The sequence below is a fragment of the Vipera ursinii genome (assembly GCF_947247035.1).
Source record: "Vipera ursinii genome assembly, chromosome: Z".
Taxonomy (NCBI): Eukaryota; Metazoa; Chordata; class Lepidosauria; order Squamata; family Viperidae; genus Vipera; species Vipera ursinii.
The window spans coordinates 76,064,222-76,085,642 of NC_139517.1; the positions used below are offsets into that span (position 1 = coordinate 76,064,222).

General features: G+C 39.2%; 1 protein-coding gene across 1 annotated transcript in view; it reads right to left on the reverse strand.

The window, feature by feature from the left end:
• The window catches only part of TRANK1 (tetratricopeptide repeat and ankyrin repeat containing 1), a gene marked incomplete at its 5' end in the record, with an annotated part of 32,521 nt that extends 14,296 nt beyond the window's left edge, over window positions 1-18,225 (reverse strand). Inside the window, 13 exon segments of the mRNA XM_083377582.1 lie at window positions 802-903; window positions 907-1,001; window positions 1,909-2,347; window positions 2,349-3,572; window positions 3,576-3,842; window positions 3,846-4,216; window positions 4,427-4,523; window positions 4,525-4,757; window positions 5,842-5,937; window positions 7,799-8,017; window positions 10,947-11,108; window positions 15,733-15,864; window positions 18,222-18,225. Coding sequence (XP_083233708.1) covers window positions 802-903; window positions 907-1,001; window positions 1,909-2,347; window positions 2,349-3,572; window positions 3,576-3,842; window positions 3,846-4,216; window positions 4,427-4,523; window positions 4,525-4,757; window positions 5,842-5,937; window positions 7,799-8,017; window positions 10,947-11,108; window positions 15,733-15,864; window positions 18,222-18,225 — 3,441 coding nt within the window.
• Between the last annotated feature and the right edge of the window lie 3,196 nt (window positions 18,226-21,421).

Here is a 21,421-nt window from a genome sequence, read left to right on the forward strand (position 1 = left end):
CAGACAATAAAGAACCAGAACAATCAAGTGACATAATACCATAAATACTGTTCACGCAAGTTGTGCAAGGTTGAATGCAGAAACTGAAATTACAATCACATTTTTATTAGCCTCCATTCCTTTACTACTCTGACCTTCAAACCATAACTGTATGACAAGGTGCATATTGTACACTATAGTTATCTAGTTTACCGGAGGGTTATCTAGTTTACAGGAGGTACGCGGTGGCTCAGTGGGTTAGGATGCTGAGCTTGTCGATCAGATGGTCGGCAGTTTGGCGGGTCGAATCCTGAGTGCCGCGTAACAGAGTGAGCACCTGTTACTAGTCCCAGCTTCTGCCAACCTAGCAGTTCGAAAGCACGTAAAAATGCAAGTAGAAAAACAGGGACCACTACAGTGGGAAGGTAACAGCGTTCCGTGCGCCTTTGGCATCTAGTCATGCCAGCCACATGACCACAGAGACGTCCTCGGAAAAGCACTGGCTCTTCGGCTTTGAAACGGAGATGAGCACCGGCCCCTAGAGTTGGAAACGACTAGCACGCATGTGCGGGGGAACCTTTACTATTACATTTAAACTGTAATAATTTTTTAAAAAAATTATTAATAATAAAATCCCAAGTATTTCATTTTGCTTGAAAAAGATCTAAACTGGTATTAATGAATTTACTATCTGAATGTTGTAATTTACAAAGTAATGATAATATTAGAGGTGATAGGGGGGAAAGTGAATGGTTGTTATATGTATTAAATCAGAAATCACCTAAAGAATTTCCTATGCTTCCTGCCCCACCAAAGGCTTACCTGGTGGGCCCCAAATTCTATTGGCTGTGTTTTTCTTTTATTGCCTTTTAGCAAAATTGCCAGATCACTAACACTGCAAGATTCCAACACAGTAGGGTTAGGTCAATGAAAGAGACCTCTATCTCTAGGAAGACGATCAAAAGATTCTGGGAAATACCACTGAAGCAGATCAACAACTCCTGAGGCTAAATTAAGAATCCCTGCAAACAAAGAGCAGCAGGCAGAATTAGCACATCAGCACAGTCTCTCGCATGTAGGGGGGGGGGACCAGTAATGGAAAGCTATTTTGAGAAATATCTGATTTTAAAAACCAAACAGAACAGGGGAAAAAATCTTAGGACTACAGTCTATAAAGTGTTGAGTTGCATATTTCTTTTCCATATTTCTAAATTATAATTACATGGATCACATGAGTATATCAGTGCAAAGAATTGGGGAATATCTGAATTGGTGCTGTCACTCAGCTGCTCTGAAGTCTTAAGAGAGCAGTTAGTCCTTTTAGTCTGTACAAATTGCTGATAGCTATTCCCATAGGAAGGAGCTTTTTACAGTCTCAGACATTTAAACTGGAGATATTAAGACAAACCTGAGAATTTCTACATTTCACTCAGGAAGTCCATAGTACAGAGCTTTGTACATTATTAAGTTTCTAATGTTATTTCAGTCCATAAAACTAATATCTTAAAACTGCAGGCAAATCTACACCTTCCGTGGTCATGACTGCAATCCAGGTGCTCAGCACCAACTTGCAATTATGATTCTAGCAAGCCATGGTTAAGTGTTCATGATTTCTGATATTCCCTACTAACTTCCACAAGCAAAGTCAATGGGGAAGCTGGCAGGAAGTTGGAAGTTGTGGTTAATGACTGCTGTTCTATAATGCTGTTGCTAGCAGTGCAATCACATGACATTGTTTTACAACTGCATTGCTTAGCAATGGCAATTGTAGCTCCAATTGCCATTATAAGCTGAGTCTAAATTAACTTTTTCCCTCCAAAACCATGACTAAATTTTAAGGGCCTTTGTCTCTCCAACTCACCCCATTACTATACCATAAACACAGACACATGTATATCAAATAATAAGATAACAATAAAAGTTTGATACCTGAATGAGATCTGTAGTTCTGATAAAGCTCATATATCCTTCTTGGCTTTCTAACCAAATACTGCTTGTCACTAGAACTTAGGCTGGCATAGTGAAAAAGTGATTTCAAATCACTGAAACGAAAAGCTACTCCTTTCATGATGCTTTGTGCAGTGTCACCAGTCAAGAACATTGCATTAGGATCCTTAATGCAATTCATTAGCAACATTATTTCTGCCTGAGTGAAATCCTGAATTTCATCTCCATAAAGTTCATGGATGCACCATGGCAATTCACCGAGTTTTGAAAGCTGCTGAGACAACTTATACAGTAAGTCTTCTTTATCAAAATAATTTCCCTGTGATTTTATTTGTTGATACAGGCAAAAAAGTCGGTAGATTTCACCACGGTCTTCTTTGAAATCTGGGGACCTTTTTCGTCCTAGATTTTTATATTCTTCCTTCAGTCAGTATGCCTTGGTAGCTGTTCAGAGCTTCAAAAGAGCCTTTCAGAAATGATTTTATTTCTTTCCAAATCAATGCTGGGTTATAGGGACATTTTCTTTTGACCATTTTAGGCCAAATTTCATCAGCAAATATGTTATAAGTCAAAAAGATTCGAGGGTCACACTCTTTTGTATAACTTTTATAATCTATTTCCCCATCAATGTCTTCATTTTCTTCTTGCCAATTTATGATTGCCAGATCTTCTGTAGTAGACCATCCATCAACAATATGTTTAAGGCTTCCATCTTCATTTCTAGGGGAAAATGGCTCAGGCACAGAGGCATCCAATAAGAGCAACAACTGTTTGGTAGTAAGGAAGAGTGGAAAATTTTCATCTTTGACATCCTGAAGTCTGTAGATATTTGGTTCAAGTGGCTTGAAGTGACAGGTTGCTTTGGAAGAATTACTAAGCTCAGTGAAGTTTCTCTTAACTTCTTGGCACAGAACATGATTTTTAGTGACAAAGATTTGATGCAGGTGCACTAGTTTGTCAGACTCCTCCTCAACAGGTTTCTCACCCTCATGACATTCACATAGTAAATTCATTAAGTCCACCGAAGTTAAAATGCCCCAGTCAACTTCATTTTCTTTTTTATCACTATTCATATTGGAAGAGGTTTTCAAGTCTGTCAAATGATCAGGATCACTATCGAGTTCACTTTTATCATAATTTATGTCTGCTATGTTCTCACTTCCCAGCCGTGTACTGTATTTTAATCTATGCCACGTCTGTCTGACTAACAATGGGCATCTTGCTAACTCTGCTTTCTCCCAATAGGAACTGAATTTTTTCCAAAGTCTGTATAAACAACATGTAGTTTTTCCTGTTCCACTCCGCCCAGTCAAGATTATTGGCTCCAATGGTTTGAGATTCAAGTCAATAACTGTATATTCTAATTCACCAACTCTAAAGGGATATTCAACAGTAGAAGTTATGTCATTTAGGATGTTAAATGCCATGTTCGTACTGAAACTATGAAACTTCATTACATTGTACTCAGTTTCAACTCTACTTGCTGGGGGAAAATATTCAAGAAGTGCATGATCTTTCACTTTTTCTGTTTTGGTGTCTTCCACATAAATGAGAGGAATACGCTTTTGTGTTTTCAGATTAGAAGATATGGGGCCTGTATTTATACCTTTAAGCTTTTTTCTCAGGATACAATCGAGCCCACGACTCTATGCAATGCAAATAGTGTCAATGGCATGGCTGAGTTTGTCATGATCCAGTACAACATCCCATAGGCGAATTATTTCTGTATAAACTCTTCCATTTCTTTCTGCTGAGCTGCAAGCATCCTTCTCTGTTATCTTATCTTGTCTTTCACTGCAACGAGGAGAAAAATCTACTGCCAACTCCCACAACATCCTTGACCCCTTGGACAACTTTGCTTCATAGAGTTGAATGTCACCTTTCAAATGTTTCAGATGCTTTTGAAGACTTTGAGTCTATTCTCCATTTCCCAGTTGCTGAATAACAAATATTACTCTGTTTTTTATTTGACGAGGCATGCTTTTGTCGCTCAGCTTCTTTAGCATTTCAGATGTATGCTCAATTTCCCATGTCATGTTATCAAAGTCCTGAATGTACATCTCTACATCCTGGAACTGATCATTGTCCTGAATATGTTCTTCCTGTTTGCATTCCCTGGGTTCTTTCTGGGCTTTTTCCTTCAAGTCATTTTTACTCAGACAAGCATCCTTTGTACTGTAAGTTATCTTCTGCTGGCCACAGGACTTTTGATGTTTGATCTCCTTGATTTCAGTTTTCGCTACTGAAGATAACTCCTTTGGTTTCTCAAATGTCTCTGAATCAATTTTTCCTGAAAATTCACAGAATTCAACTTTCCGCATTAGCAACGTGATTTCTTGCAAAATACATTCTTTCTATGTCAGTAGCCTATCCTTGAATGAATCATGTTCTTTTTCTTTATCTGCATTCAGCCCCTTGATTAATGACATTTCTATAGATGTCGCATTTGATATTGTGATTGAAGAATGGGCAGAATTTTTTGTTTGTGACCTGCTTAAACCTGCAGTGGGTTGTTGTCCCGTGGCATCATATCGGTATCTTTTCTTGTTTTCACTTAGAGCATCATTACAAGCAATAAGCATTGGGTCATTCTTTTTTTATTCTGTACCGTATATCTCTGCCTAAATTATTTTTCAAATTAAAGTTAATGCCAAAGTTTGCTAGCAAGCCTAGAACTTTTGTAATCTGCTTTATCAGATTTTTCTGAAAGACAATGTGCAATATTGTGTCCCCGTTTTTGTTTTGGGTATTTGGATTAAGATGTGGAAATGTGGATGGATTTGACTTGTACAATTTTAGAAGATGACTTAGGGAACTGATACCAGCATCATCTGGAGAAAAAAAGGCAAGCATTTTTTAATTATTATTTTTACAGTATGTTTAAATGAGAATTATTTTCTCTTCTATGCAATGCTCAATAGTTCATAACTATTTCTTTTAAAGTAGTTCACTACTTATAACCTGTTCTCTAAGTTAGCTACAGGATTCAACTAGAATTATCCAGTCTAATCAAAGGTTTTATTCCAGGATAAGGATTAAGGAACAATAACAAACAAAACTCAAGTTTCATAGTATTGAGCTAAATAGCATTTTAGAAATTTGCAATAAATCTTTTTTTATATTCTGTCTTACAGCTTCTTCTGGTATACACACTATTCTGAAATCTCTCCTCTACCCAAAGTCTGGAATAAATTTTAGGCACCAGTTAGCATGAGGAAAAAAATTGAAATAGATGCTTCACACAAATGTTTATCAGCATGAAATATTAATCAATGTGAATTAATGCTTTCCACTTCCTTAAAATACAAGCAATTATATGATGGGATTTGGCCTTATTTCCTGTTCTAGATGCTTCTTTCCATTTTACCATGGCATAAAAGAAATTTCTATCTCCTAAAAGATTGATTAAATTTATAGAACACAGGAGATGGCACTATTGAAACGATAACAACTTTGCATTTTTTATCTTTTAATCCCGACATAGCACCATAGGGTATGAGAGGGTTACGGGATGCGTATGAAATATGCCAGCAAAGGAAAATTACTTTAAACTTCGATAAATATAAACCAAACTATTATGAATCAGACTCTCCACAGACATTTTTCTCTCTGCTGCCTATCATCCCCTTGTTACACAAGAGAGAGATGTAACCTGGGAACTTCTATAGGCAAGCCAACTGTTTTATTATTGAAACGCAGAATTTTGACATTCCCTTTCTGCAAGTCATATGACATATCTTGATGGGAATGATGAAGGGGATGGTAACAGGATGATGTTACATATGCTTGATAGTTACCTAATCCATCTCCTTTGACTCAAGGCAAAATCTCACCTTTTTTTATCAAGATAAATTGACAATGCAGAATGTAATGGCGTGTCATTTCTCCAAATGAATAAACAATTAGGATCTGTGCCAGATTTCAGGAACAAATATGCCAATTCGAAATCATTCTTTTTTAAACAATCCAGAAGTGGTTTCTCCTGGGTAGTTCCAATACCATCAGGTGGGGCTGCATAAGAAATACCATAAACATATATAAAACAGAATAACAGAATGACAGAGTTGGAAGAGACTTTAGAGGTCTTCTAGTCCAACCCCCTGTTCAAACCCTATCCCATTCTGGACAACTGGCTGTCCAATCTCTTCCTAAAAACCTTCAGTGATAGACTACACACAATTTCTGGAGGCAAGTCATTCCACTGATTGTAACAGAATCACAGTTTCAGAGCTGGAAGAGACCTTAGAGGTATAGCCCTGGTATAGGGCTTCAAGCAGGAAGCCCTATACCAGGGGTCAGCAACCTGAAACAGTGAAAGAGCCACTCAGAACCAGTTCCCTCACAAAAGGAAAAACTGGGAGCCGCAAAAAATGTGTGCACATGCGCGTACATGCGCGTATACGCAGAACAGGGTTTGACTGACGAGTGGAGCCAAGGCGAGATATACACCTACCCCGCATATTTGAATTGATTGGTTGAACTTTTTTAGTTCCATTTTTTTGGACTGCACATGGCAGAGGACTGGGATTCGCAGGAGATGGCTGAAAGAGCCGCATGCGGCTCCGGAGCCGCGAGTTGCAGACCTGTGCCCTATACCATTCTGGATAAATGTTGCCCAGTCTCTTCTTGAAAACCTCCAGTGATGGAACATCCACAACTTCTGGTGGCAAGCTGTTCCACTGGTTAATTGTCCTCTCTGTTAGGAAGTTTCTCCTTAGTTCTAAGTTGCTTCTCTCCTTGAATAGTTTCTATCCGTTGTTTCCTTCTGGTGCTTTGGAGAATAGGTTGACCTCCCACTTCTTTGTGGCAACCCCTCAAATATTGGAAGACTGCTAGCCTCCAGCCCCCTAATCATATTTGTTGCTCTTTTCTACACTCTTTCTAGATTATCAAAATCTTTTTATTCTGGTATATTTATAATACATAACATTATAATGCCAGAGAGATCTGAAAATAAATTCAGATCATTACTTCGCCTGGTTAGGAAAAAAAATCTTCAGCAAAAAAAAAAAAATCTCCAGAAGACATGAAACATTCAACAGTGTGAACTGCTACCAATCCATTTAGGCTAAGTTTGAAATGAATATGGTATCTTACTTTAAACAACAGAGCTGTAAAAAAAAATCTGATTGTTCCCCAGGAGAACCCAGCTACGTTTTTCAAGCAGAAGAAAAAGATAAAAGCTACCAGATCTTAGCTGCAAAAACTCACTAGGTGGCAGCAGGGATTCAGGTTTTGCACAACTCTTTGTTACCATTTATTTAGTTATTGCCTAGATTTTTGTAATTCAGACCTGGTAATTCTATAAAATAATACTTAGAAGCTGATTCACTACCTTGCAGCTGATTCTGATGGTGTATGGTGTCAAAGGAATTTCAAAGCAATAAGTTTTGAATAATAACAAGAAGTAGGGAAGAAAGATTATTCTCTATCTTAAGAGAAAAGGGAAACATTGGGGGAGATGGGAACGATGGAGAGGAAGGGGAAAAAATGAAAAAAGCTGATATTCCTCCTTTGGGATTAATCTTATTCATTAGAATTAAGTGCTCTCAGTAATCTTCTCTCGTTAGTTTAACTTCATTTTCAAAATCTTTACCAGTATCAAGTCATCCATTCTTAACAATACTAATTGCTCACTGTAATACAACCCAACTTAGTTTGATTGTATGACCTTAAATAAAATATTTTTATCTGTAACTATTTTATTTGGCAATTCCAGATTATGTGGAGTTCTAAAGAAAAATACCAAGAATTTTTCCTAAACATAGTCCAACATACATAAATGAAAATATCAAACCTTTTTAAAAATGTGTTTGTTTTTTTCATTTTTCTTCACATGCATATCTAGATCTTCAATATATTAAAAGCTCACCTCCTCTTTCTATCAAGCATCTTATGAGCTGTACTCGATGCTTATGATTCTTATTTATGTTTTTCAAGACGGTCCCAATGTCCAGGTCTGAGAGAAAACAGTTCTTAAGTAATCTATCTCCCGGTGTCATTTCCCCTGTGGCCTTTCTGGTCAACAGTAACAAAACCTCATGCCACATATGCTTCTCCAACAATAATTTTATAAAGCCATTGGCACAATAATTTTATAAAGCCATTGGCACAGGCAAGGTTTTCAGGAATCTCTTTAATAAATTAAAGTTTAAAAAAGGAACTATCAGGCACAGATAATTTGATCTCACTTGTATAATATATAAATTCTCTATTTAACCCTAACCCTAAATAAAACCTAAATAAAAAAAGATATTGATAACCTGCAAAAGAAGGTACAAAGGTTTCTTCTAGCTGACTTGGAGACCAAGATAATAATACAGAAACAATAGAACTTGACCTATATAGTAAAATAGCCTGGCATGAAAATAAAGTCATTTGCTTAATAAGGCAATAAAATAATACTTTGGAGGTAGAGAAATGTGAAGATAGATCCCATACATTTAGAAAATATTACTAAATGGAAAAGGGGAAAAAAGATAAGGAAATATAGCTATGTGAAATTTTGTATTCTGCAAATCTACAACAATGTCTACTTCAACAAGCCAAACTGATGGGAGCAATCAATAAACAAGAAAGCTGATGGGAGCCGTAATGGTGCAGTATTCATTTTTTAAATTGTGCTTCATTTTTAAATTGTGCTTTTAGAAAACTTTGAACCTACGGATGATTTCCTTGGGGCCTATTATTAGCCTCTATAGGTAGATCAGACCAAATAATCAATTCCATAGGTAAGGTAAAGATTCCCCCGCACATGCGTGCTAGTCGTTTCCGACTCTAGGGGCCGGTGCTCATCTCCGTTTCAAAGCCGAAGAGCCAGCGCTTGTCCAAGGACGTCTCCGTGGTCATGTGGCCGGCATGACTAGACGCCAAAGGTGCACAGAACGCTGTTACCTTCCCACCGTAGTGGTCCCTATTTTTCTACTTGCATTTTTACGTGCTTTCGAACTGCTAGGTTGGCAGAAGCTGGGACGAGTAACAGGCGCTCACTCTGTTATGCGGCACTCGGGATTCGACCCGTCAAACTGCCGACCTTCCGATCGACAAGCTCAGCGTCCTAACCCACTCTCCATAAGAGAGCTAAAACTACTTTTAGCTATAACAATAGAATGTTGCAAGTGCAATTGTTTTGTGTATCTTCCTCCTTATAGTTTATTGACTCAGGGAGGTGTCTGCCTTAGATACTTCAGAATGTTGTCTTGCTGTTCTGGACTATATAAATGATCCAATCCTTTTGCCTTGGTAATATTCCTGCATATCTCCATCAAGCCCCAAAGGTGCTTTTTCTTTTTCTTTCTTCCTTTCACTTCTCATCCAAAAAGCTTCTCCAGTTCTTCTTGGATGAGAAATGAATTGATTTCCATGGGGAAAAAATGAGAAAGAGCTTTTGAAAAAGCTCCTTTGCGACAAGCATGACCTGGATGATTGAGAATCGCCATATATGTCTCTCCACCATGGTTATCTTTTTACTCTCTATGCCTATAATGTGACTTCAGAAACTAAGGATCTCTTTGGCCGACAGAAAATTTCATTGATTTTTCAAAGAGATAACAGTCTTTACAAGGATTGGAGGAAGATGAGGAGGTTACAGTACCTTTGGACCCTGCTACCCTTAATGCTTGCTATCGAAGAGTTGTTTACAAACAAAATGAACAATTGTGATGAACCTACGTAACAGATGGTTGGTAATATTTAGAAGAGTTTAAAGAGATCTTCCCAAAAGCAAAATGACATCATTTCTGCTTATATAAGGATATAAATATTATACAGCACTTTCAAATGGTTAAATGGGTCTTAAATCCTAAAACTAATCATTTTGCAAGCGTGATTCACCCGTAGGCATGATCATATTAGTGAACCCTTATACTATTTTAACTAAAGAGACTTCTATTTTACAATCTTCAAATAAGAGTTCTCCAGATATGATATAGATCAGGGCTTTTCAACCAGTGGTATGGGTACCACCTGTGGTACATTGGCACCTGGCAGGTGGTACGCGACCACCCTAGAAAAGTGGTAGCGGGGGAGGGGAATGAGCTGAACCGGTGGCAGCACCACACAAGCCTGAGCGAGAGATGGCTGGAGCTGCAAGGCTGTCAGGGCTCAGCAGAAGCAACAGGATCAGCGCTTCTTCAGGGCTGTCAGGGCTCAGTGGAAGCACCAGGATCTGCGCCAGGCTGCAGCTGGAGCTTGGCACTGATCCTGGCACTTCTGCTGAGCCCAGAAGAAGTGCTGATCAGCTGGAATGTTGCAGCATCTCCAGGGTCCTGTGATTTACATTCAGATGCTTGGCAACTGATTCATATTTATGATGATCACAATGTCCCAGGGTCATGTGAAGTGACCAAAATCTGCTGCAACCACCCAGCAGACGGGGGGAATAAAAACCAAACACCCTCCACCACACCCCCACTGCCAATCCTCAACAGTGAGGACAACAATGAAAACCTCGAATAGGAGAAAGAGTGCTGCCGGGCAGGCAGGCAAGTGTCTTGCTCAGCTGTGGCTTGGGGGGGCACTTTTTTCAGTGCCATTGTAACTTCAAACAGTCACTAAGTAAACTGTTGTAAGTCAAGGACTACCTGTACTTCATCACTTTTTTCCCCTTTTTTTGGTCATAAGCTTTTTGACACCTTCCTAGGCAACTAGTGGTACTCGGATGTTGCCATATCCTAAAAGTGGTACAGTGGGTGAAAAGGATGAAAAGCCCTGATATAAATATGATAAAAGCTACTAAAATTACCTAGATAACGTTGTGCTGTTGGATGCTAAGCATAAATACTTAACAAATATGAAGTGTTATGAAAATGTACAGCTCAAGCAATTATCCATATGGGCTAATTAAGAGTCCATTGGAGTTGGTTGGCTAATAAATTTATATTAATAATAATGTGAACTTCAGCATCAGTGTTTGAAATCATGTGCTTGGAAAAAAAATCAAAATTATAGTTGCATTGCAGAGGACATCCTGAACATACTAAAGATATCCATGCATTTGGGAAGTAGAACACATACTGTACCCGATACTGCAGACAACAGCTTCAAAAGCCTTTGGATTTTGTCATGTTTCAACATCTTGGGACTGTATTTCCCTTGTACTAAGCAGCAAAACTCCAAAAATTGTTCAAAAGCCTCTTGAAGTGAATTAATTAGATCTGCGGATGCGTCACTTCTAATCTCTCCTGCATTAGAAAGCACAGGAAAAAGTTACTATTAAGAAGAGCGACAAGCTCATGATTTGTCAGCCATTCAAGGTAGCCCAGGTCAAAAAACCCACTCTACATTATTGATATAAGCTATAATAGTAGAATCTTGAAAATATTACTGTGTTTTTCCTTCCGTCTCATATCCCAGAGAACTAAGGTGGAATCAGTTTGAGTTTCTCTTTTAGGTTTTACTTATGTTGAAAACCTGACTTTGTTTTTGTAGTTACGCTGTGCAGTTTCTTTAAAGATGTCTGTGCTTTTCTATAATGCTGCACTCAAAGTACTTAAAAATGAGTGATACTAGCATCCATAAGTTTCAAATCTAGCTGTCCAATCACCCTTACTCATACCCTCTCTGATGCTGACAGCAATAATGCTATAGCACCTATACTGTTCTAAAGAGAGAGAGAGAAAAACAATACAGCCAATACAATCCTAAATGACAACTGCAGGAAACTAGCAGCAATTGATTTTCAAATTCCTAAAAATGTTAAACTGATTGAGTAGGCCCATCTGGGAAGTACCTGGTAAGTCCTCCAGGTATAATTTGTTGCTAGTTGAGTAATTGTTGATTAGGTCTACAGCTATGAACTTCCCGTTTTTCCCCCAAGATATCCAGAGGTGATCTTCATTGCGCATCAGAGATATTTGGATCTGCCCCAGCATGTAGAAGCATCATGATATCTTCCTTCTGATCTAATACAAAGACAAGTGCAACTGATAATAAGTATCCAACAATGTTATGTCAGCAATACATCTGCACTTCATGACACAAACCTCTTATCTACTCTAATATGTTGCGAGCGTTAACAATAACTTGTAGAAAGCTCCACAAGGAAGTATATAAAATTCACTTTGGCATTTGTTGGAATAAGTAACAGGAACAGACATACACTTTTCAGCAAACTGTTCATTTTTAGAAATCTCAGAAAATTCATGGCAAATAACAAAATAAAATTGTGATTAAGTTTACATCACTTCCAACAAACTAAAACCAAACCAATTGTCAGGACCCACCCCAATCCATGTCTTAGGAAAACAAAAACTCTTGGAGTCAGTTCTAGTCCAAAAGGAATTTTTACTAGGACATGTTTGGTTGTGGAAATACAAGACAGGACCTGGCATTGTTTTACAGATTGAAACTTTATAAAGAGTTTCCGGCTCAACCCCCTTCCCTCAACCCCATTTGGTCAGCCCCCCATCATTTACTTCTTGTCATCCCTTTCGTGGCAAAAAGGGAACTCCGGATCTTTACGGTTATTGTCTTCTTCCTTTACAGATTCAAATGGAGACACAGGCCAGATGCCTTCTTCCCTAACCCTCCCCTTTGTTCCCCCAGTTCAAAAGGTTTCCCTTGGTCTTTGAAATAACCTAAGGCAGGCTGAATCCACATCCGCTCCTCCTTCCTCGGGAGATGGCAGAATCCAGGGGGGGGGATAATGTTTTAAACATACATTTATGAATGTGATATAAATGGATTCTGACACCAATTCATTATGAATTCAAACATTATACAAACCAAGTTATTTATACACTGCACTGTGGTATGCTTCTTTTAACCATGGATTACTGAGTAAACCCAAAATGACTCAGTTTACACAACACAAATAGATATACTTTACAAAGCCAAAGAATTTCATTACAGTTTTAGCACAATGTGCAAATAGGGCTAGTGCTTTTCTTCCCAGCATAAATGATGCAAAGCAGCACTGGTCATCTCTTCAAAGATATTTATTTCTATAATTATCTCAGTTCCAAAAAAAACTCTTTGTGTATGCCAGGTGCAAGAAAGCATACATTTAAACCCACTGAAAAATGCTATATCAACATTAAAAAAGAAATGGAACAATAATTGAAGTAACTATTACAGAATTGAGAAACCAGGTGAATAAAATCAGTGTTGAAAGTGTAATGATACATTTATTCACCATATTGTTTTAACTCAGCATTTGTTCCAAGTGCAATCCTATAATGCTACAAAATTTCTTCTTACAAAGATTGTGTTCACTCAGAAATGAGGAGAGGTCCACACATTTAGAGATAACTAGATTGATCTAATTTCAGTTAAAAATAAATGAATGAACGAACATATTACTATACAGTACTGCCAGAAAATATAGAATCATATACGTGTACCAAAAGTCAGACACAGACCAAGTTGGGCCTCACAGACATTTTATTTTATATAAATTATATTACATGTCCAAATTGCTTGCCATTTGCTCTAAACATTGCCTTAGTGACCCATGACTCTCAAATATTTCTTGATAACTTTTATTGAATGAATGAATGAATGAATGATGAATTGAATGAACCTTTATTGTCAAAGTACAACCATGTATACATTGAGATTGGTTGAGCCTCCCTTCGTGCCCCCACCCCCAACTTACAGTGACACAAACTCTCCATCTTATTACACCATGTGAGCTAATTGCCCAACGCACTGGCCTTGCAAATCAATTATGCATAAAGTTTATAAAATTATTTCCCATTCAAAAGCCTAACAGCCCATGGATAAAAGCTGTTCTTCATACCTGTTGGTATGGCTGGCTATACTCCTATATCTCCTACCCAATGGTAGGAGAGTAAAGAGATACCGTCCAGGGTGTGAGTCATCCCTGAGAATTTTCCTCACTCTTCCAAGGCAGCGAACCCTGGCGATGTCATCCAGTGGTGTCAGGAGACAGCCCACAATGTCTTGTGCTGTGCTCACCACCCTCTGTAATACTTTCCTATCCGTGGCTGTCAGACCAGCATACCAAACCACAATACCATACAAGAGGATGCTCTCTATAGTAGACCGGTAAAAGAGGGTCATAAGCCATTGTTCTACCCTGTTCTTCCAAAAGACCCTGAGAAAGTGAAGCCTCTGTTGGGCCTTTCTGGTCACCTGGGCTGTATTAACTTTCCAGGTCAGATCTTTGCAGAGGTAGACTCCCAGAAATTTAAAGGAGGAAACTCTCTCCACACAGTCCTCCCCGATGTAAAGTGGGGCAGGTTCCTCCTTTTTCCTCCGGAAGTCTAGCACCATCTCTTTCATCTTGCCGATGTTCAGGTGCAAGTTGTTGTTACAACACCATATGGATAGTTTTTGTACCTCCGCCCTGTATGCTGTCTCACCCCCACCTGTAATAAGACCCACCATGGTAGTATCACCTGCGAACTTAATTATCACAGTAGATGGGTCGGATGATACACAGTCATATGTGTACAAAGAGTACAGGCAGGAGCTAAGCACGCAGCGCTGTTGTGAGCTGGTGCAAAGCTTCAGGGGGGTAGACAAAGCAGACCCGACCCTCAATGTTTGTAACCGGTCCCTAAGAAAGTCTTGAATCCAATCAAAGATGGAGGGGGAAAATTTCAAGTCAGTCAGCTTCTCGATGAGAGTGCTTGGCAAAATGGTGTTGAAAGCCAAGCTATAATCAACAAAAAGCACCTTGACATAGCTTCCAAGTTTCTCAAGATGACTTGCTACAGAGTGTAAAACAATAGTTATGCCATCGTCTGTCGACCTGTTCCCCCTGTAGGCAAATTGATGTTTATAGAAATCCAGTAGGAGGCATGTCCTGAGATGTTGGAGAACAGTCTTTCGAAGCATTTCATGAGTACAGACATTAATGCAACAGGTCTGTAGTCATTCAGGCACTCAACTGCAGTTTTCTTGGGGACTTGGACAATGGTAGCTGCTTTCAAGCACGATGATACACATGCCGTTTCCAAGGAGATGTTAAAAATCCTTGTCAGGACCCCTGCTAATTGGTCGACACAATTCTTAACCACTATCCCCAGCACCCCATCTGGGCCTGCAGCTTTGCTGGGATTCACAGCCTTCAGTACAGTTTTCACTTGGTCTTCAGATAGGGTGAGTTGCTGAAAATCAGAAGGCCGGCCAGCAGAGGCTACAGGATCTGGTCTTTTTACCTCGTAGCGAGCAAAGAAGATATTCAGCTCCTCAGCCAATGAGGCATTGGTGTTAACCATGCTCCTCGTACTGCCCTTATAGTTGGTTAAGTGCTGCAGTCCCTGCCACACTTGCCTCGGATTGTTGTCTGCTAAGTGGTTCTCTACCTTGTGTTTATATTGCTGTTTCACTATCCTAATGCGTCTTCTAAGATTTGCCCTGGCCTCTCTGTATGTGTCCCTGTCCCCTGCCTTAAAGGCAGAATCCTGGGCTCTCAGGAGTGTTCATATCTCTGCATTCATCCAGGGTTTACAGTTCCCGTAAACTCTAATGCACTTTTCTGTTGTTACACTATCAGTGCATGTTCTAATATAAGAGAGTACAGCATCTGTGTATGCATTCAGGTCTTGATCTTCGAATACACTCCAGTCAGTGGTTTCAAAGCAGTCCTGCAAATGGCTGAGAGCAGCCACGGGCCAGGTTTTGACCCTTTTCATGACTGCCCAAGTTCTTTTCCTGAGAGGGACATACTCTGGGCACAACAGGAGTGAAAGATGGTCAGATGTACCCACTAAAAACAAATACTGTTTCTTATCTTGGATTTGGGGACAAGGTGACTAAAAATGGAAATAGTATTATTTCACAGAAAGCAACAGAGTTACCATGCAGGAATATTCCAAACTGTGCATTTAAACTTACTTTTCCATAAATATCTACTAGTCTGAGATGCTACTAGATGAAGAACTGTGGACCCATCTTCATTTTGTTGGTTAATAAGTCTCTTCAATTCATGCTTATAATTCAGTAACCATTTGAAAAGATTGTTTTCATCTAAATATTTAAATGCAGAAACATACACATTTAAAGAAAAAGAAATATCCAACAAAACATACAGAATGTCTGCATATGATGAGTATTTTTTATACTTTTTTCCCTATTTGGATTAACCTATTTTATGCCAAATAGAGAAGGCTGCAGAATAGAAATCACCATCCTTCTAAATTCATACAACAAAAGTCAAGTCCAGGCCATTATATAGCATCTTCCCTGGGCATTGTCCAAAATTGGGGGGCAAAGTTACTCGTGTCTGTGGCAAATCTTAAGCCACACGTGCCTCCTGGGTGGTGCTAAATGAGTAACAGACGGACTGGTAGCCAGACATCCGCGAGGATCTCCTGGCTTCACACACAATTCCACAGTCCTTTTAAGGACTAAAAAATAACAGATATAGCAGAAATAACAAATACCAATACTAAAATGATTCAGAATATTGGAAGTTCAATATGTATATGCCAACTTAACATCAAAGGCAGTAGTAGATCAAAATGTGAACATCTCTCCAAACTACTACTTGAAAACTATGTCGATTTGGCTGTGATCCAGGAAACACGCAATGAGAATGAACAGCAGCTTAAAAGCAGAGGAAGAATACCTGGATATGATGTCTTAGGCGCTATTTTTCATCAGACTTATGGTCTGATAACATTGTTGTTGTTGTTAGCTGCGAAGTCATGTCCGACCCATCACGACCCTATGGACAACGTTCCTCCAGGCCTTCCTGTCCTCTACCATCTGCTGGAGTCCATTTAAGCTCACACCAACTGCTTCAGTGACTCCATCCAGCCACCTCATTCTCTGCCGTCCCCTTCTTCTCTTGCCCTCAATCTTTCCCAGCATTAGGCTCTTCTCCAGTGAGGCCTTCCTTCTCATTAGGTGGCCAAAGTATTTGAGTTTTAACTTCAGGATCTGGCCTTCTAAAGAGCAGTCAGGGTTGATCTCCTCTAGGACTGACCGGTTTGATCGCCTTGCAGTCCAAGGGACTCACAGGAGTCTTCTCCAGCACCATAGTTCAAAGGCCTCAATTCTTTGGCGCTCAGCCTTTCTTATGGTCCAGCTTTCACTGCCATACATTGCAACTGGAAAGACCATAGCCTTGACTATACACACTTTTGTTGACAGGGTGATGTCTCTGCTTTTTAGTGTTTTGTCTAGATTTGCCAAGGCTTTCCTCCCCAGGAGCAAGCGTCTTTTAATTTCTTGGCTACAGTCCCCATCTGCAGTGATCTTGGAGCCCAGGAAAATAAAATCTGTCACTACCTCCATTTCTTCCCCATCTATTTGCCAGGAATTGAGAGGGCCAGATGCCATGATCTTGGTTTTCTTAATGTTAAGTTTCAACCCAACTTTTGCACTCTCCTTCTTCACCCACAACACGAGGCTCTTTAGTTCTTCTTCACTTTCTGCCATTAGAGTGGTATCATCTGCATATCTTAGGTTGTTGATATTTCTTCCAGCAATATTAATTCCAACTTTTGATTCATCTAGCCCTGCCTTTCTCAGGATGTGCTCTGCATATAAGTTAAATAGGCAGGGTGACAGTATACAGCCTTGCCGGATTCCTTTCCCAATTTTGAACCAATCAGTGGTTCTGTGTCCAGTTCTCACTGTTGCTTCTTGGCCCACATATAGGTTTCTCAAGAGACAAATAAGATGGTCTGGTATGCCCATCTCTTTAAGAACTTGCCACAGTTTGTTATGATCCACACAATCAAAGGCTTTAGCATAGTCAATGAAGCAAAAGTAGATGTTTTTCTGGAACTCTCTAGCTTTCTCCATGATCCAGCGTATGTTGGCAATTTGATCTCTAGTTCCTCTGCCTCTTTGAAATCCTGCCTGCACTTCTGGTACTTCTCAATCCACATACTGCTGGAGTCTAGCTTGTAGGATTTTAAGCATAACTTTACTAGCATGTGAAATGAGTGCAATGGTGTGATAGTTTGAACATTCTTTGGCACTGCCTTTCTTTGGAATTGGAATGTAAACTGATCTTTTCCAATCCTGTGGCCACTGTTGAGTTTTCCAAATTTGCTGGCAAATTGAGTGTACCACTTTTACTGCATCATCTTTTAAGATTTTGAATAGCTCAGCTGGAATACTGTCACCTCCACTAGCTTTGTTGTTGCTCAGTTTTTCTAAGGCCAACTTCACTTCACATTCTAGGATGTCTGACTCGAGGTCAGTGACCACCTCATCGTGCCATCTCTTCTTAATCTCTTCTGCCTTTGTTAGGTCCCTGCCATTTTTTTTAAAATCCCATTTATATCCCGCCCTTCTCCAAAGACTCAGGGCAGCTTACAATCTAAGAAGCACAAATCAATGTGCTTAGCAATTTTGGTCCTTTATCATACCCATTTTTGCATGAAACAAGAAAATGCTATGTCAGTGTAATACATAAACATTCATAATGTTAAGACTAACTCTTCATATGTGTTTGAAATTGGGCAAGTTGGGAAAATTGTACTTTCTTCACTTTTAAATACAACATTTTCTCAGATGAAACTGTAATCTCCTCCCTGCTCACAACATTAATTCTCTCAGTAGTCACATAAACAAACTTCATAGTATTTTTTCAAAACAGAATCAAGTATCTTGTGTTCTTTCCAATGGGTCATCTAGTCATCTTATCAAAGAGTGGTTTTCTTGTCCTTTGAGTGTCCAAGGACTGATATGACTACCACTTTGACTCTACAAATGTTATAAACAAATTGGGCAGAACTGAACTTTTCCAATCTTTCCATTTAGTTTAAAGTTCATTATTGTTCTAGTGTTTACTGTGAATGCAATGGCTTAAGGAACATTTCTCTTGTGTTCCTCACATTAAAATACATAAGGAGTGATTTTGATACTAGAAAAAATATCCAAAGGAATATATTGAATATGTAAGATTGTCAAGGTTGTGTGCTAGATGATTTGTACGTGTTACATATTTTTCCATGCTAGAAGTGAAGTAGTTTTAGTACGTCAGTGGTGATAGAGCAATGAAGATAATATGCTGTTCATGAAGAAATGCTTTGCTCTAGACAGCATGTCTAAAGAAAGTAGTGAAAAAGTTATAACACTTTTAGAATTTAGGAGACAAGAAAAAAAAACAGAAATTCTTCCCAACAGCCATCTTTTTAATAGATTTGTTCTATTCTGAAGTATTTATTTAATGATTATTATAAACCACTTCTGTATTGTGTGAAATACAAACGCATTGGATAAATAATGAAGTAAATATAGTTATATTAAGCAAAACTTTTCAAGATGTTGACAGCTTGAAGGATGCTAATTTATGGAACATTTGTTCCCAAGGATATTTTACAGAATAAATATATAAGCATTTGTTCTCTGAAGTAAATCTGAGTTTGTGAAGCTTACTTTCATAAAATCGTGCAATCTTATATATTTCTATAGTGAACAGATTGCTTAAGATAGTGGAAATTATCACTGCTCTTAAGTCCTTTCTAGGAAAAATGAAAAGGCCTTGCTCTGCCTCTAGAGGTACTGACAACAATTATCCATTTAGGAGGAAATGCTTATCAGAGCAGTGATATGATATCAAGAATGGAAAACACTTCTATAGATATCCATTTGTATCATGGAGGAAGAGGGTGTTTTCTGTTGCGATATCCATTCTTTGAAGAACCCACTCCTTGGAATGCAGTACAGGTGGTCCTCAACTTACAACCACAACTAAGCCCAAAATTTACGTTTTTTTATATGAGAAATTTGTTAAGTGAGTTTTGCACCATTTTATGAATTTTCTTGCCACATTTGTTAAGTGAATCACTGCAGTTGTTAAATTAGTAACATAGGTGTTAAGTGAATCTGCTTTCCCCGTTGACTTTACTTGTCAGAAGGTTGCAAAAGATTGCAGTGTTCATGATCATAGGATCACGGACATTGCAATCATCATAAAGTGAGTCAGTTGTCAAACATCCGAATGTAAATCAGGTGGATATGAGGATGCTACAATGGTCCTATGTATGAAAAATGGCGGTCACTTTGTTTTCAGATTCGTTGTAACTTTAAGCAGTCACTAAAAAAATTGTTGTAAGTCAAGAACTGTTTAAGTTATTTTTGCAAGTTAGCTGTTTGTTCAAAATATTTTCATTTGCCTCAAGATTTAAAAATCCGTATGTTTAATCAATATTTATTTATTTATTTATTTATTTATTTATTTATTTAATTTGTATACCGCCCTTCTCCCGAAGGACTCAGGGCGGTTAACAGGGCAATACATAAAAACAAGATACAAAAATTAAAAATTATTAAAAAGTAATTAAACAGTGCCCATAATAAATTAATACAGATTAAAAATTAAAATCCATTTATAAAATCCCACCCCGTCCCATCAGGCCAGGCCAGCTTGTTCAAAAAGATGGGTTTTAAGATCGCGCCGGAAGGAGCGGAGATCGGGCGCCATCCGCTCGACCGGAAGATGGTTCCATAAATCCAGTGCACCCACAGAGAACGCCCTCCCCCTGGGGGCCACCAGTCGGCATTCTTTGACCGGTGGCACCCTGAGGAGGCCCTCTCTGTGGGAGCGTACTGGGCGGAGGGAAGTTGACACCGGCCGCAGGTGCTCCCCAAGGTATTCCGGACCCATGCCATGTAGGGCTTTGTAGGTCATTACTAACACCTTGAACCTCACTCGGAAGACAACTGGAAGCCAATGCAGCTCGCGGAGCAAAGGTGTGACATGGGAGTGTCGGGAAACTCCCAATACAACTCTCGCGGCTGCATTCTGTACCAGTTGGAGCTTCCGAGTGGTCTTCAAGGGTAGCCCCATGTAGAGAGCGTTGCAGTAGTCAAGACGAGAGGTCACGAGCGCATGAGTGACCGTACGTAAGGCATCCCGGTCTAGATAGGGCCGCAACTGGCGCACCAGGCGAACCTGGGCGAAGGCTACTATATGGTCTTCTAGGGAAAGCTGTGAATCTAGGACTCCCAAGTTGCAAGCCCTATCTACAGGAGGTAATAACTCACCCCCCATAGTGAGGGGTGGGATATCCTGAATATCCCGAGATGCCGTTACGCACAGCCACTCAGTCTTGTCAGGGTTGAGTCAAAGCCTGTTCCTCCCCATCCAGACCCGGACCGCCTCCAGGCATCGGGACATCACGTCGAGGGCATCACTGGGGTGGTTTGGGGTCGAAATGAAAATATTGCCTTTGTTATACTATTTTGTATGTTTTATCTTGTGTTTGGCTGTTTTTTTAAAAAGTATTTTATCGACCACCTCATATACACTGCTTGAGATGAATATTTAAAATAAAATAAAATTATCCACAAAGAGGTTCCATTTAATATAATGAGGCTTACTTTCAGAAGAACATAGAAGTGTACATATATACTGTAGTCCTGGACACATGCTCTGTTGAATTAAATGATAGTTACTTTGGGATTGATGAAATATGGATCACATGACCCCAGAACACTACAACCATCATAAGTACATGCTAGTTGTCACATGCCTGAATTTTGATCACATAAACAAGGGGAAATTTCAGTGGTTATTAAGTGTGAAAACTTTGTTGTTGTTGTTAGCTGTGAAGTTGTGTCC